The sequence below is a fragment of the Dendrobium catenatum genome, unplaced genomic scaffold, assembly GCF_001605985.2.
Source record: "Dendrobium catenatum unplaced genomic scaffold, ASM160598v2 fragScaff_scaffold_853, whole genome shotgun sequence".
Taxonomy (NCBI): Eukaryota; Viridiplantae; Streptophyta; class Magnoliopsida; order Asparagales; family Orchidaceae; genus Dendrobium; species Dendrobium catenatum.
The window spans coordinates 10,869,521-10,885,975 of record NW_021319315.1 but is presented as its reverse complement, the minus strand read 5'-3'; the positions used below and the strand labels follow the sequence as shown (position 1 = coordinate 10,885,975).

At 36.8% G+C, this 16,455-nt stretch overlaps 1 protein-coding gene across 2 annotated transcripts in view; it reads left to right on the top strand.

Moving 5' to 3' along the window:
• The window catches only part of LOC110113099, a 40,451-nt gene extending 27,411 nt beyond the window's left edge, over positions 1–13,040 (top strand). For both annotated transcript variants that reach the window (XM_028697021.1, XM_020845525.2), the window contains one exon: positions 11,486–13,040. In XM_028697021.1, the coding sequence (XP_028552854.1) occupies positions 11,486–12,919 (1,434 nt within the window). In that variant the 3' untranslated portion in view covers positions 12,920–13,040. The remainder of the gene's footprint in view (positions 1–11,485) is intronic.
• Positions 13,041–16,455: the final 3,415 nt, after the last annotated feature.

Sequence of the window (16,455 nt, the reverse complement as noted above, 5' to 3'; positions counted from 1 at the left end):
GATAATCCTATTGTTAGCATGACTAGTGGCACAAGAAGGAAAGATCCTGCATGGAAATATGGAACTCAAGTTGAAGTGTCAGGCGAAGGTGCAAAGAAGGGATATGTTTATATGAAATGTAATTTTTGTGAGAAACGCATAACTGGTGGCGTCAAGAGATTGAAGGATCATCTAGCCTGCACTCATGTCAATGTGGGACCATGTGCAAAAGTTCCTGATGAGGTGAAGAAGGAATGTACAAATTATTTAAAGAAGTTTGCCACCACAAAGGAGGTCACACAAAGAAATATTGAAGAGATGATAGAAACTCTTCTTACTATGGATCACAGCATGAAGGTTCAAGTACTGGAAGCCATCTAGTTTCTTCTGATCGAGGCAGTCGGGGGCCCATGGATAGATTTATGCTAAATATTGATAACGAGGAAAACATAAATACTCAGGATATTCAGCCTCGTACAGCTACAAAAGAGCTCAGGAATAGAGTTTGTTTGGAAATCGTCAGATTCATTTATGAAAATGGGATTCCATTTAATGTTGTTAGGAGTCCGTCGTGGATCAATATGTTACGATCTGTTGGAAGCTATGGAAGAGGATTACAACTTCCAAGCATGTATGAGTTGAGGACTTGGATGCTGAATGAGGAGGTTAAGACAACTTCAAAAATGGTGGATGATGTTAAGAAGACTTGGATTGAGACAGGAGTGACAATAATATCAGATGGTTGGTCAGATATTCGACATAGAAGTATTATTAATTTCTTGGTCAATAATCCATATAGAACAGTTTTTCTTAAATCAGTAGATGCTTCAAGCTTTGTAAAGGATGCACAATTATTGTTTGAAATGTTGAATGAAGTTGTGGAGGAAGTGGGAGATGCCTTAGTAGTACAAGTTGTTACTGATAATGCAAGTGCATACAAAGCTGCAGGAAGAATGTTAATGGAGAAGAGGCCTCACCTTTACTGGACTCCTTGTGCTGCACATTGTATTGACTTGATGCTTGAGAGGTTGGGACAGTTGCCTCAACATAAATCAGCTATATTTAAGGCCAAATTCGTTAGTAAGTTTATATACAATCATTCTTGGGTCTCGACTTGATGAGAAAATTCACTGACAAGGAAATTATTAGACCTGCTGTTACAAGATTTGCTACTGCATATTTAACATTGCAGAGATTCAAGGAGTTAAGACAACCTTTGGAAGCAATGTTTGCTTCTGAAGAGTGGGATAAAAGTTTATGGGCCAAAAAACAAGAAGGAAAACAGGTTAAAAAGATTGTCATGAAAGACGATTCATTTTGGCGGAGTACAAATTATGCTTTGAAGACAACAGGACCATTAGTAAAGGTGCTTAGAATGGTTGATGGTGAGAGGGCCCCGGCTATGAGATTTATTTATGAAGCAATGAAGAGGGATAAATAAGACATTGCAAAAGAATTGGGAGGTCAAGAAAGTGCCTACAAAGAAATATGGGATATTATAGATGAAAAGTGGGATCGACAATTACACCAACACTTACATGCTGCTGCGTACTATTTAAATCTCTAATTTCATTATGATAAGGATTTTCATGTTGACAAAGAGGTGAAAATTGGTTTGTATGCATGTATGGATAGACTCATTTCTGAAGAAGACTACCTCAAAGTGAATGATCAACTTGAGGATTTTCATTTGAAGAAGGGAATGTTTGGATTTAGAGCAGCACAAGCATGCTACAAAACACGATCTCCTGGTATGTTTATAGTTTGAGTATTTATAATTTTAATGTTAATATTTATATTCAAGTCTTCTACTTCAACCAATATTCATAAAATACTATGTTTGTCTTCATGTAGAATGTTGGTGGGCTCAGTTTGGAGATGATGTTCCTGAATTGAATGCTTTTGCAGTTAAAGTTCTTAGCTTAACGTGTTCAGCTTCTGCATGCGAGCGTAATTGAAGTATCTTTAATCAAATTCATACAAAGAGAAGAAATCGATTGGCGGCAGATCGAATGAACAAACTAGTTTATGTTATGTTTAACAAAAAATTGAAAGATAGACATCTTAAATTGCAAAATTAAGGAAATATTGAGAATGAAATTGACCATTTGCTTGTTGATGAGCCACAATTTGATGATGAATGGGTTACTCCTAAGAATGCTGATGCATCTGAAGTTGAAGCAGAAGGAGAAAGTTATGTCAATGAAGAAGACAATGAAGCAACTATCCAAGTATATATAAGAAAGAAACAAAGTGAGATTGGAGCTTCAAAAAAATTTAAAGGTATTCTTAAATATAATGAATTATTTGTATGTTACTATTGTTTCATTTTAGAGCTAATGAAATATTAACTGATATAGAAGATAAAGGAAAAAATATTATAGATGTAGAAGAGTTGGAGGATGACTTTGACATTAATTATGAAGATTCTTCTAAGAAAATCAAAGTGATGATGAGCCAGCTTTGGGTCTTGATCCTAAGGGGATATTTTATTTTTAAGTGAGTTTATTTTTAATCTTGTATTCCAGTAATATTATCTTAAAACAAATCTTCAAATTCATAGTTGACATAATATTTCGTTTTTTTGTCATTATTTAAAATTTTAAATTAATTTATTTTAATCGTTTTGAGGCTTACGCCTCGATCCGCCTCGAGGCTTACGCCTCGCCTCGCTTAGAAAAAACGTCTCGATTCCCGATTTCGCCTTTTAAAACCTTGATCGAAAGTATTGTAAATCTATAAGAACAACCAAATCAATATACAAAGTAGTAAGGAAACATCAACTGTTGTTGGACGTAGACAAGCATACAGGTATACATGCAAAGGTGAGTCGAAGTCATACTGAGCCCGTCTATTGTGCTTGTAATAATAAACATTTCACTTATTCAGTAAGCAAAATTACTTAAATACAGAGAACAAAGAAGGCGTAGAAATAAGATAGGTTTAATAAAATTGGAAGATTAAAATTGACAAAATATATTCAAACATGAATTTCAGCGGCATTATACCATGAGAAGAAAATAAGTTGGAAACGAAATTGTTAATGAACGAAAGTAAAAAAAAAATAATAGGGATGTTTGAACCGTAGAAATTGGTAAGATGTTAGGTAGTACTGTAAAAATTCTGAAAATCTTTAAGTGGGGAGGACCTGATTTGAGGATTTGGGCCAACGTATTGTTGATCGAAGATGTCCAGGCTTGGAAATCAGTGATAGATACGTTGCAAACCAAACAACAAAAGTTGAGAAAATGATTCTTCACCAGGACATCGTCGGATCTTCTCATTTTGGGTGGAGGTTACAATTTATGATGCACCGACACGGACACGACACAACACAGACACGGGACATGACAATTTTTAAAAATATAGGACACGGATGCGGCGTGGACACACCATAATAATTTTTTAATATAATATATAATAGTTTTAAAAAATATAGGACACGGACACGGCGTGGACAGATGGCTCTTTTGAACCTTCACCTAATCCACCCCCGCCTACGCAAAGCTCATTTTGCTAAAAAACCAATCATACATATGAATACATCAAATTAAATTGATATGAAGTGAAATCAAAATATCCTAATAATAAGACAACATGAATACAACAATATACCGGTCTGCCGGGGGTCCAAGGGGGCACTGCCCCTTGGCGGGGTTCGACCTGCCTGGTTATGTCGCGGGGTCAAGGGGCAGCGCCCCGCGGGAATTTCTCGGGGCAGCGCCCCCGAACAAAATTTTATTATAAGAGTAATTTTGAAGTTCTGCTTGTTTTTAAAATTCGTAAGTTGTTTGTATGGGAAGATACCGAGCATGTACCTAGCATGACCGAGCATGTACCTAGCGGTACTGAGCGTTACCGAGCATGTACCTAGCAGTACCGAGCATGTACCTAGCGATACTGAGCGGTACTGAGCATGTACTGAGCGGTACCGAGCATATTCTGTGCAGTACCGAGCATATACTGAGCGGTACCGAGCATGTACTGAGCGGTATCGAGCATGTACTGAGCAGTACCGAGCATGTACTGAGCGGTACCGAGCATGTACTGAGCAGTACCGAGCATGTACTGAGCGATACCGAGCATGTACATAGCGATATCTAATTTAATAATCGGACACGCGTGTCCGATTTTAATTTTAATTTTTTAAATTGCGACATGTTGTCCTCCATGTAATAACAAAAAAAATCAATGTACCTCGTATACGTCGAAAAGACGCCCGAAATCCCGCAAGAAATCCTGGATACGTACCAATTCGGCGCCGCTCCAGTCGAATCTCCGTGTTTCCTGCGCAAATCTTGCGACTAGTCCTCGATCGCACTCCATCTTCCCGTCTATAAAACGGAAGGGAGACTTCTCCACTCGATCACACACGCAGAGTCCTCTTCCGATCCAACTCCTCACAGCCTCCGACTTCATCTCTCTTGCTTTGGCTCTCTTCTTCCAGACGGATCGAAAGTTAGGACATTTTGATCGGGTGCAAGAACTGGAGCTCGACGACTGTAGAAGTAACTTCCTCCCTTTCGTGCTTCTTCTCCGGCTCCCTCGAGGCTAGACGACGTCGCTCCTTCGACGTCATTCCCTTGCTGTCGGATCGAAATACACGATATTTTGATCGGGATCAATAACGGGAGCTCGCCGCTTCCCCATCTCCTTCGTGGCTGGTCCGACTTTGCTCTTCAAACGACTTTCCCTTCCTGCGGCTTGGAAGTCACGACATTTTTGATCGGAAGCACCAACAGGAGCTTGCTGAAAGTGAAGGTAACTTTCTCCCTCTCACGCGCATCCACGGCCAAATCCCGCAAATTCGCCGAGCCAAGGGATTTTATTATTATTATTATAAATAATCTAATTATAATTATATTAATTAAATGTAATTAATTAAAATTATTATTTTTAATTAATCAAAATTTATAAATTAATTATTATTAGTTAATATTAATTAATTATATTTTATTAAAATTAATTTATTTTAATTAAGTTATAATTAATTCTAAATTAATTATAACTTATTATATTAATTAATCTTAATAATTTTAATTAATTATTTTAATTAATGATAATTAATAAAAAAATGAATGATTAATTAAGAATAATTATTTAATTAACCTTATTTAATTAATGTTAATTATAATTAATAAAAGAAAAAAATACCTCTCTCCCTCGATCCTCGAACCGACACCGCCAACCCCGCGAAGGTACGGACTTTTTAAACTCAGATTCTCGCTTCCATTGTGTGCGACGGACCGGAAAATCGCCTATACACGCCTTTATTGCGCGTGGTGGGATGGGAGCTCGGTCCGACGCCTACGACGAGGCGGAAATCACCTAAACTCTACTTCGGCGTTCGTGGCGCACCGGAAAACCGCCTATACGCGCCTTTATTGCGCGTAGTGGGATGGGACCTCGGTGCGGCATATACGGCGAGGAGGGGTCACTTATAAGTACCCCTGAGCGGGGGGAAAGCAAATTGTGTCACTTATAAGTACCCCTGAGCAGGGAGAAAGCAAACTGTGCATTTTTAAACAGGTACCGTCAAAGACCCCATACACGCCTTTATTGCACGTGGTGGGAGGAACAAAAATCACGGCCGCGGTATCCTCGTCTGAGGACACCTACCATACACTCCTTTATTGCGCGTGGTGGGAAAGGCCCAGTTTTCTCGTAGTTTTTCCTTAAACGAGGGAGACGTCGGGAGGCTGCCGAAATTTCGGGTGAAATCGTTCCTGGACTTAATTGAACTCAAAAGAATAACGGATGACTTATATTTGGACTTTTGAACAAAATCTAAGTGGCTTAATAAATAATTGAACCCAAAATAAAAAATGTGCAAGAGGCTTAAATTGGATTGAAATCAGACTTGAATCAAGCTCGGACTACAGTGGACTTTTGAATTTGAACAAGGACTTGGATAAGTTGACAGCGGACTTGTGAACTTAATTGGACCAAATTGACATAAAAGAACTCAAACTCAAATGAACTAAGTACTGTGGACATAAACTCAATTTGAACTTGTACCTGGACTTAATTGAACTCAAAAGAACGACGGATGACTTGTACTTGGACTCTTGAACAAAATCTAAATGACTTACTAAAGAGTTGAACCTAAGTAAAATGAAATGAACTTGAACTTGCAAGGTGAACTTTGACATTGAACTCAAAACTTGTGGACATCTAACTTGAATAAGTCATGGACCTAAGAGAACTTGATTGAACTCAAGGAGCTTATATTTGAACTTGAATGGCTTGGACAACATGAAACTTGAATTTGATTTGAACCAAACTCAAATGAACAAGTGAGAACTCATAAAGAATGTTGAATGAATTCTCAAGACATACAAATGATGACTGATAGAATTGAATGGCTTGTAAAATTTAAGAAAAATCAACTTGTAAGTGAAAACAGGTGATATCCGCGTCGTCATGCAAGCAAATTCAATTGCTCCTATAAACAAGGATATTTGGTTTGCACGGATAAATCACCAATAAGTGTGGCTCATTTTGTTCATTATAAATGTAGAAATGCATGCAACATACTACAAGAGACATCAAAGGAGCTACAAGGAACACAATGTCATATCTCTTATCAACAACAATTCAATTCCAAGAAGATATAATGAGGAAGGAATTGCAAATGCTAATCAAAGAGGGTGATCCATTGAATCTCATGCAAGCAAACAAATTTCAAATCATGGTTTAAATCATTCAAATAAACCACCTTTGAAGATAAGGGACTTGCAAGTGCGACGTGCTTACAAATAACAAGAAGATGTTGAAAGATATGTTGTGGTTACAAGATCATGACCTAAAATACCTTGTAGAGTGATAACTGATCTGCATGCAAATAATGTTAAAAGATCTTCAACACATACAATCTCTCTACGAAAATAAATGTAAGTGTAAGTCATTGATGGGTAGATGCAGAAAGACTTCAGTAAGTGCAGTATCCTGAAGTTAATTTCAATCTATGGAGTATATCTACCTGCCTACCTATAGCAATGACGGATGTACTATATGAGTCAAATACCACAACAAAGTGTATAAAGAATACGACAGATACAATCTCCCATGAGCTTCTGTTAGAGCCCCGCTATAAATATCACATATCATCTACGAACATGCAAGATGACTATAACAAATGCAAGTATCCATGAGCCACTGTAGAAGACTCGTAGTACACCAGTCCATTGTCCATGAGCAAGATTCAAAGTAACTATGTCAAGTGTAAGTTCTTATAAGTTATAGTGGAAAATTCATCGTGCATACAACAAGCTATCTACGAGCATCTACAAGTACAAGGCAGGAGATTAGTTAGTGCACTATAATCCACCTGCAGAAAGCAATAAGTAATGCACGACAGTCTACCTGTATAAAGCAGCGAACCACTAAATTCAGAAGCTTCTACGCCACGCCACCGGATCTGCAACGTTCTTGGAAGCGGACAGAAGGCGTTTCACAATTATTCCAAGAATACCCCCACATGTGCACCGTAGTTTGTATACACATAGGTACACTAAAAGTGGTAAATGCAACCATAAAACCTGTATGGGCCCCGGCGAGCGTGTTATTGGTACACACGTGACGTCTAGGGATGCTGCGCGGGTTATCAAAGTTTAAACCCGATATTCCTTAGCAGGTAAAAAGGAGTCGACAGGGTTTAATTATAAAATACCCCCCAACACCCGCATGGGCCCCGGCGAGCGTGTTATTGGTACACGTGACGTCTAGGGATGCTGCGCAGGTCAATAACTGAATTCAAGTTCGAACCCGATCCTTTTATACAGATCAATAGGAGTCTACAAGGTTCGAACCAACAAACAAATATGTGTCCGTGACGACCAGAATATTTGTTCTAATAAATTCATATTAGGCCTTCAAAGCCTATAACAATAAAAATTCACTAAAAAAGGCATAAAATCTACGAAACCCGATCCTCTATCGACATCCAGACATAGTTGACAAGGTTCAAACTACAAATGGAAATGCCCCTAAACACCCCGATGATGGCCGTGTTGAATGCAGATCTCAACTGGAGGGGTTCTCAAATATTTTCAAATGTCTCCCAAATATCCAAAATTCATTTCAAATATTCTAAAGCTCCATCTAAAATACCCATAAAAATCCAAAAACTCCACAAAAATCCCAAACACCCAAAATATTTAAAATTGAAATAAATTCATTAACACTTAAAGTAAAATCCATCCACCATCCGCAATAGTTTGTTGAGGTGGACAAATTTAAATATAACTTCAGCTCACAAATAGTTAATGCCTAGTCGACAATGTCACTAGGATCCATTCTCAAACAATCTCCTGCCAGTAAGGACGTGGTACGTGTCCTCTAACCGGCGGTTCGCCGCCAAATGGCACCGCATGATAAACGGTTATGACCCGGGGCCCTCTAAACCGAGTGATTTTGCCGCCAAATGGCACCACAAAATACCGATTATGGCCAGAGCCAATACGCTCCTTAATGGCATCAAATCCTTGAGATATGAATCAATAGGATATGATTGATAGGGAACAAAGCCCTTTGTTAGCTAAGGTGGATTTAAATTTGTCCCCTTAAACAAATACTCATCCCAGGTCTACAAGATCTCCTTGGACGAAGCAACCCATGGCTGCCGACAAGGATCCTTCTGTCAGGTTGGGTCGACTACCTCCTCTGACTAAGTAGACCAGGGTTCACGATGGCTCGGGACGACGGAACCATGGGATCTTGATCGGGTCTATCATCCATTCCCCCACCATCCATTTTAAGTGCCAGGTGGTGAAATTTTCTATTTTAAATATTAAACTTTTCAAACCTTTCCAAATTCAGACCCAATTTCCAAATCCAACCTATGCTGCTACTATATGCCAGATAACACATATTTCTACGTATTTGATTGACGACTAGCCTTAATCGAAAGTTCTCTCTCGTGATTGGGAGGGGTAATTAACTATATGGGCTTGCGCTTATAGGAAACCAGAACTCAGATCATAAAGTCCTCGCAAAATGAGGGCGAAATCTCTGGGTAGTGTCTTATCTACAAACCCATCTGCCTTCCAAAATTTACCCCGGAACTTATTCAGTTAAAACTCCCTCGCCGAATAAAAAGAAAAGCGGGCGGAGGCCAGGGCCGAATTTTCGGAGCCCACACGACACTCCAATGACGTGTCGGACACGTGTCCATGCCGTGTCCGACGCGTGTTTGTGTACGACACATGTCCGACGCGTGTCCGTGTACGACACGTGTCCGACACTGCATACCCTCTTTAAGTGCCGTGTCGGTGCATCATAGGTCACAATACATTGAAGAAGTTGTGGAGTCATGGCACCTGGAAGAAGCTGAAAATATGATTCTTCCTCCCGACTATGGAATCAAGGTGCGAAGAGGTATCTCGTAGAATTCGTTTTGGTAGAAGATGTGAAGGCAAGGAAAAGAACCAAGGGATGTGGTTGGTGTTTGTTCAAGATTTTTTAGGTTCGAAGGATAAAAATTCTAGGCACAAAGATGAAAATACAGTTGCGCAGATTGTTCTTGCTCGCACTTTGTGGGCATGAGCTGAGGAGATGTGATATTTTGTCCAAATCTTTTGCTCGAAGGCGTCTTGGCGAAGAAGATGATCAAAACAACGCTGTAAGGCTTCGTGCAGACGTGTGGGGGTAAAATGAACTTCTCGCAAATGTAAAACGTGTACTGCTCGCGGAATATGTTTGCAAAATATCTATCCCGTTTCATCGGATAATGGAGTTATTAATAACGTGTTTCATAAAAGCAAATCTTCCAAGCAATTAAAATTTATTTATTTTATTGTTCTACAACTGAAACACTTTAAAAACGCCCAACCTAATGAGGCTTTAAACAAATTTTTACAAGAATAACATGCCAACGAAACAAGGCTTTAGTGTGCCAGATGAGTTATAGTTGCTAGTTATATAAATACTATCAAGCCATCATCATCAAAATATGATTCTTGGATGAAAATCAAAGCATTGAAAGAAGTTAATGAAACTTAACTATATTGAATTTTTTTTTTGGTCAGAATCTGAAACTTCACAAAATATAGGAGGAAAGGGCAGTAGTAGGTGTGTGAGGCTTGTTGGCAGCAGTTAATTGTAGGCTGCAGGTCGAGCGTGGGAGTCGCTAGTGGGAGAAGCATTTGTGGGTCACACGATGGTGTGGAGGTTTGCCTGCATACTTAAATGAGAGGAAGGGGGGCTTGCGTGAGTTTGAGAGGGAAAAGGCTAGTATTTTTTTTTTCTCATATGTTAAATTTTTATTTTTTATGTTTATTTTTGTTTGATTTGATGTAGGATCCAAGGCACTAAGTGTTGATATACCTTTTTTAAGATTTTGACTCTAGATATGTTTTGGGAACCCAAAAGATGGCGGCCATCAAATAAGGGATGGAAGAGAGGGAAAGGGTGAAAAGGAGACAGGAGAGAGATTAAAACTTTATAATATAGATGTTATAAATAAGAATCCTCATAAATCCTGATGCACTTAAAATGAAATCAATTTGGATGTAGACAAGCTTGTTTGAACTGCCTCAATGATCCAGACTCGCTTGCTCAGTCCATTTCGCTAGACAAAGCCTTAATGTAAAATTTTGCGGAGGTGAAAATTTCATACAATGAAACTTCACGCACACTAAACCATGTTAACACTTTGATGAATCATCGTTGCATGCATTTCTAAACATGATGATGGGATACAATGTGACTTACGAAATCAAATTTCAAGCACAACGACGAATCTTGGTGATCATTGGTGACTCGAACATATTTTTATGTGTAGTCAAGCAAAGAACACGTGAATCGGACTCAATTGATGGCTTTTAAGGCCACCAACAATCATGATCGATAGATGACTAATCTATGGGTGTAGAGATGAGTTCGAGGAAGATGCATGCCAACAATGAGATCAATAATGAATATAGAGTTGCATCAAGGAACTCTTCGCTCCATGCTTATGGGCAAAGCTTTGAGCCTTTGTTACTATAGGATGCTCATCATTCAACTGAAATAAAGGAGCCTTCGTTGCTACAGGATGCTCACCATTTAACTGAAATAAAGGATAGAGATAACCTTCTTCTGAATAATTCTATACTCTCAGTCGGATTGATCCCTGTCCTTAGTTTTAAGAAGCATCAACAAACCTAAAGGTCCAAATGGTGCTAGCTTGAAAAAGTGACAGTATTGTAGTCTGCTTGTTGAGAGTTGTACATATCAGTTACTTGTATGGTGAAGAATTGGTCACTTGAATTGATGTTTGTGATATGCTTCCTCACAACGAACTCCTCACAAAATTTTCTATAACTAAATAACCCAACTTTTGAATCTTAAATTTAAAAATTTGAAAATTCTAATTCGAAATTAAAGTTTTCTTTAATTTGAATACGTTGTTCTGCATCATAAGTTCCTATTATCTGAAAATTTTCATTATAAAAAAATTCTGATGTAGTTTTTGTCACCTTTATAACTCATAGTTTTTTCTGTGACAATTCTAAATTTCTTGTAGATAGTTGAACCTTATTTTGGTCAAAGTGGGAAGTTTCCTGCTAGCAGGATTGGCATGGTAGGCTTTCCCAGAAACGCAGTCATACGAGGAGAAGTTAGTAATTTAAACTTTCCCCAAACCATGTCAAAGTCATTTTCAGTAGGGATGCTCTCTGAAATCAGTTTACCAGGAAAATCAAAGCCTGTAAAAGAACCATTTCTTCTCAAGGAGACACAAAATGCTATTCCTGCAATGCATTATGAAACTCTAGGAAACAAAGATCTCATATGTGATGACGAGATCCACATGTTAGATATAGGAACCCAGGAGATTAGAGTAACAAAGAACACAATCTCTGATGCAGAACCTCCGTATTCTGCAGAATGTGCTAATTATATGACATTTGATAATGGTCATAAAACAATTGGTTCTGGAAAATCTACCAGCTTTGGTGCAGGAACTTCCTCTGAAATAAAAGATTTGGTTTCTGTCAATGTTGACGAAGTTCCTTCCATCATAGGAATAATAAGAAAATTTGAAACTGTTAGAGAGGTGGAAAACATAAATTTTATGCGAAGGGGAGGTGCCGGCTTGGCTTCCAATGCAGCATCTGGAACTTTCAAGGCAAGGCCTTTGCGGCAAAGTAGTGTGGAACTGGGGCCTGCTGGTGCTCAACACAGTAGAGCTGCTAAGAGGTACAATACTACAGATATGGCTGGTGATGGAAATGCAACTTCCTCTAAAGGAGTCAACAGAAAGATCAATATCGTGGATGCTTACAAAAACAATAATGAAGAACGAAATTTTCGGGACAAGTCTCTTCCTTTAAACAAAGTATTTGATGACTTGGGAAAGATCGATCCTTGCCAGCAGGGGTCTTTAGGAGAAGTTGCAAGAACAGTGAGTGATCAAAATATGCAGAGTCCTTCAAATGATCAGATTTCAAGTGCTGAACACGGAGCAGCTGCTAAGAAGTATAAGAGTAGGAACTGGCCTTATCATGTAGATGCAACTTCCTTTAAAGGAGTCAACAGAAAGACTGAAACTGTTGACATTAATGAAAATGGCGATGAAGAACAAAATCTTGGGGACAAATATATTCCTTTAAAGAAAATGGTTGATGAGACCAAAAAGATTAAACATCCTTACCATCAGGGGACTTCAGTAGAAGTTGCCAAAACAGTGAATGATGAAAATACCTTACAGAATCCATCAAATGAACTGCCTGCCCTCGGAAGCTCATATGAAAAAGCAGAAGCTTCAAAATCTGGTTACAGCTCGTTATGTCCTATTGGAATCCTTGGCACCTGGACTCCAAGGCATATATGTATCACTACGGGGAGTAAACTGCTAAGAGAGTTTGCTGAATCATGTACCATCTCTTTTGAAACAAATCCCATAGAAAGTTCTTCCATGAGCAAAGCTGACACTAAGGTTTGCTCTTCTTTTTCTTGACAAAAGAAAATCCAGCTTCTTATGGCAATTTTATTCTTTCTTTATCTCTTTCCTTCTCTCCTGTTTTAATGGTCATAAAGCATTGGTTGGTAATTGAAATCTTCTATGACTGCTCCTATTATCGTTCCTGCTCTGGGTAGTGTATGTTGGTATCTCGTAGGTTGACTTCAGAAGCTTAACAATGCTGGTTAAAATTTTCAGCTTTAGCATTATGAATTAAGATATCTTCTAATTAGTATATATATGGAACCTGAATATTTCATTCAATCATATGATGAAAGTAACTTGTCGAATAATGAACTTTAGTTGTCAGGTCCTAAGTTCTGGATGAGAAACGTGGAGGGTTGCGTTAAATAGTCGACAACTAATATAAAACTTGTCGAATAATCATGACATGAATCCTTTAATATATTATGTTAATGCTAGGACGTTCCTTCGAAGCGACGTGCTGTATGACCTAAATATAATGACAAGTGAGCAAGGGCTGCTGCACTGGCCCTCGGGTGCAATATTAAATAGGAAAGGGTTCCCACATCATGGACGGATGTGAATGTGAGAAAGAAACTAATCCATGAAACTACAATTAGGATAAAAACTTGGAATATAGGTTCCCTTATAGGTAAGTTAATGGAATTAATAGATATTATGATCCATAGGAAGATAAATATTCTTTGCATTCAGAAAAATAAATGGTTGGAGAGAAGGTTATGATTTAAATTATGGTATTATGGTAGAAGTCGTACTAGAAATGGTGTAGGTGTGATTATACATAAGAGTTTGTAGGGTAATATTGTAAAAACCAATAAAATTAGAGATAAAATTATAACTTTAAATATTGTTGATGCTAATATTGTTAATATTATAAGCATTTATGATCCTCAAGTAGGTTTGGATATGTGTTTGAAATTAAAATTTTGGAATAACCTACAAGATGGTAAGACTATATTAAATTTTTCTTTAACTTATGATTTTGTAATTGCTAATGCCTTGTTTAAGAAAAAAAATGAGCATCATATCACTTATAAGAATGGTTATAGTAAAACTCAGATTGTTATTTTCTTATAAAAAAAATATAACTTTTAGATTGCAATGATTGTAAAATTATTCCGAGTGAAAATTTATGTACCCAACATCTCTTATTAGTTTTTGACTTTAAGATGAAAGGGTATAAAATAACAGATAAAGTAAATCATTATTTTAGAATTAGATGGGGGCATTTAAATAATATTAACAAAAATATTTTTGTGAGTAAGATTCTAGATTTTAAGATTTTTTCTATGCATGAGGAACCTAATGTTATGTGAAAAAAAAAGCTAGTGATATTAATAATGTTGTAAAAGATGTTTTTGAAGTATCAAAGGGAAAAGCTACTAATAGTAAAAATAATTGGTGGTGGAATTAAAATGTGCAAAAAAAGATAAAAAATAATAAGATTTATATAAAAATTGGTTTAGATATAAAAATTCTGATAATTGAGAAATATATAAAGATGTCCGTAACGATTTTAAGAAAGCAATTTGGAATGCAAAGATTATCTTTTAATGATTTTTATAATGGATTAGATACTAAGGAGGGCATAAGATATATGTATAAGTTAGCTAAATAAAGAGATAAGAGTAGTAAAGATTTAGTTCAAATGAAGTGTATTAAGGATGAAGATCAAAAAGTACTTTTATTAAAAAATGATATTCAACAAAGGTGGATGAGATATTTTACTAAACTTTTTAATGAAGAGTATGATAATGCAATTGACTTTATTGACCTTAGCATCCTAAATAAAAACCCTAAATAAAAATAATTTTTTTTTAATTTTTATCAGTGTAATGTTAAACCAAAGTAAAAGAGGCTTTAAAGAAAATAAAGTGTGGAAAAGCTATTGGACCTAATGATATTCAAATAGAGGTGTGGGAATGCTTAAGAGATGGAAGGAATTTCTTGGCTTATTAAACTTTTTAATATTATTTTAAAGACTAAAAAGATGCTAGATGAATGGAGAATGAGTGCGTTTATTTATATTTTTAAGAATAAAGGTGATGCGCAAGATTGTTCGAATTATAGAGGAATTAATTTAATGTGTCATACTTTAAAACTATGGGAGAGAGTTATGGAGCATAGGTTGCGGCGTGACATTAATGTTTTTCAAAATCAATTTGGATTCATGCCAGGTAAGTCTACTATGGAAGCTATACATTTATTGAGAGGTTTGATGGAGAAGTATAGCGATAATAAGGATGATCTACTTATGATTTTTATTAATTTAAAGAAAGCATATGTTAAAGTTCTAAGAGAAGTGCTATGGAGAGTTCTTGAAAAGAAAGGAGTTAATGACGCTTATATTCAAATCATTATGGATATGTATGAAGGAGCTGTTACTTGTGTTCAAACACAAGGTGATTTGTCCTAGTATTTTCCTATTTCAATTGGATTACATCAAGGATCAACCTTAAGCCCTTATCTTTTTTGCTTTTGTCATGGATGCTCTCACTAGACATTTGCAAGAGGATTTACCTTAGTGGGTGCTTTTTGCTGATGATATTCTTCTTGTTGATAAGACTAAAGAGGGAGTTGAAGGTAAACTTGAATTATGGAGGTCATCCTTAGAGTCTAAAGGCTTTCGTTTGAGTAGATCTAAAATTTAATATATGGAGTGTAATTTTAGTAATAATATATTTAGTGGGGAGATAGTGATTTTGGGCGATCAAGTCATTAATAAGAGTACATGTTTTAGATATATTGGGTTTATTGTTCAGAGTAATGGTGAAATTGATGGGGATATTATTAGTAGAATTTAAGTTGGATGGTTGAAATAGAGGAATGCATCGAGCTTATTGTGCGATAGAAAAGTCCCCCTCAAACTTAAGGGAAAATTCTATAAGATGCAATGCTTTATGGTGCCGAATGTTTTCCATTAAAAGAGAAGCATAATACTAAGTTAAGTGTTGCAGAGATGAGGATGCTTAGGTGGATGAGTGGATTGACCCTTAGAGATAGGATACGAAATGAGCATATACGTGAAAAGGTTGGAGTAGCTCCAGTAGAAGATAAGATTAGAGAGAGTGTTTTAAGAAAGATAGAGGTAGACCTAAAAAGACTTGGTCAGAAAATATTTGAAATGACATTTCTTTATTAGATTTAGATGGAATTTTACTCTTAATAGGATATAATGGAGAAAAAAGATTTATGAAGCCGATCCCACATAGTGATATATAGGCTTGTGGTTGGTTTTGTATATGAAGAAAGTAGCATGTTTTCAAGTAATAACGAATTAAGTATTCATTTAGGAAAAAAAAAAGTGGCGTTAAGTTCAGCCTAGCTGTTTTTCAAGCATAAAAATATTAAGAAAGTATCTCAGAGTGAGGAAACATTTGTTTAAAGAACAAGAGTATTTTCATCGACTAGGTTTGCCATACTGGGTAGTTGTTACGATCTTGGGTTACAACGTAAATGAAACAAGGAAATAAATATAATGGCAAACTGACTACCTCGTGTTTTAGAAGATGTGGAGATGCCTCTCCTGAAACCCGAATCTACCACTG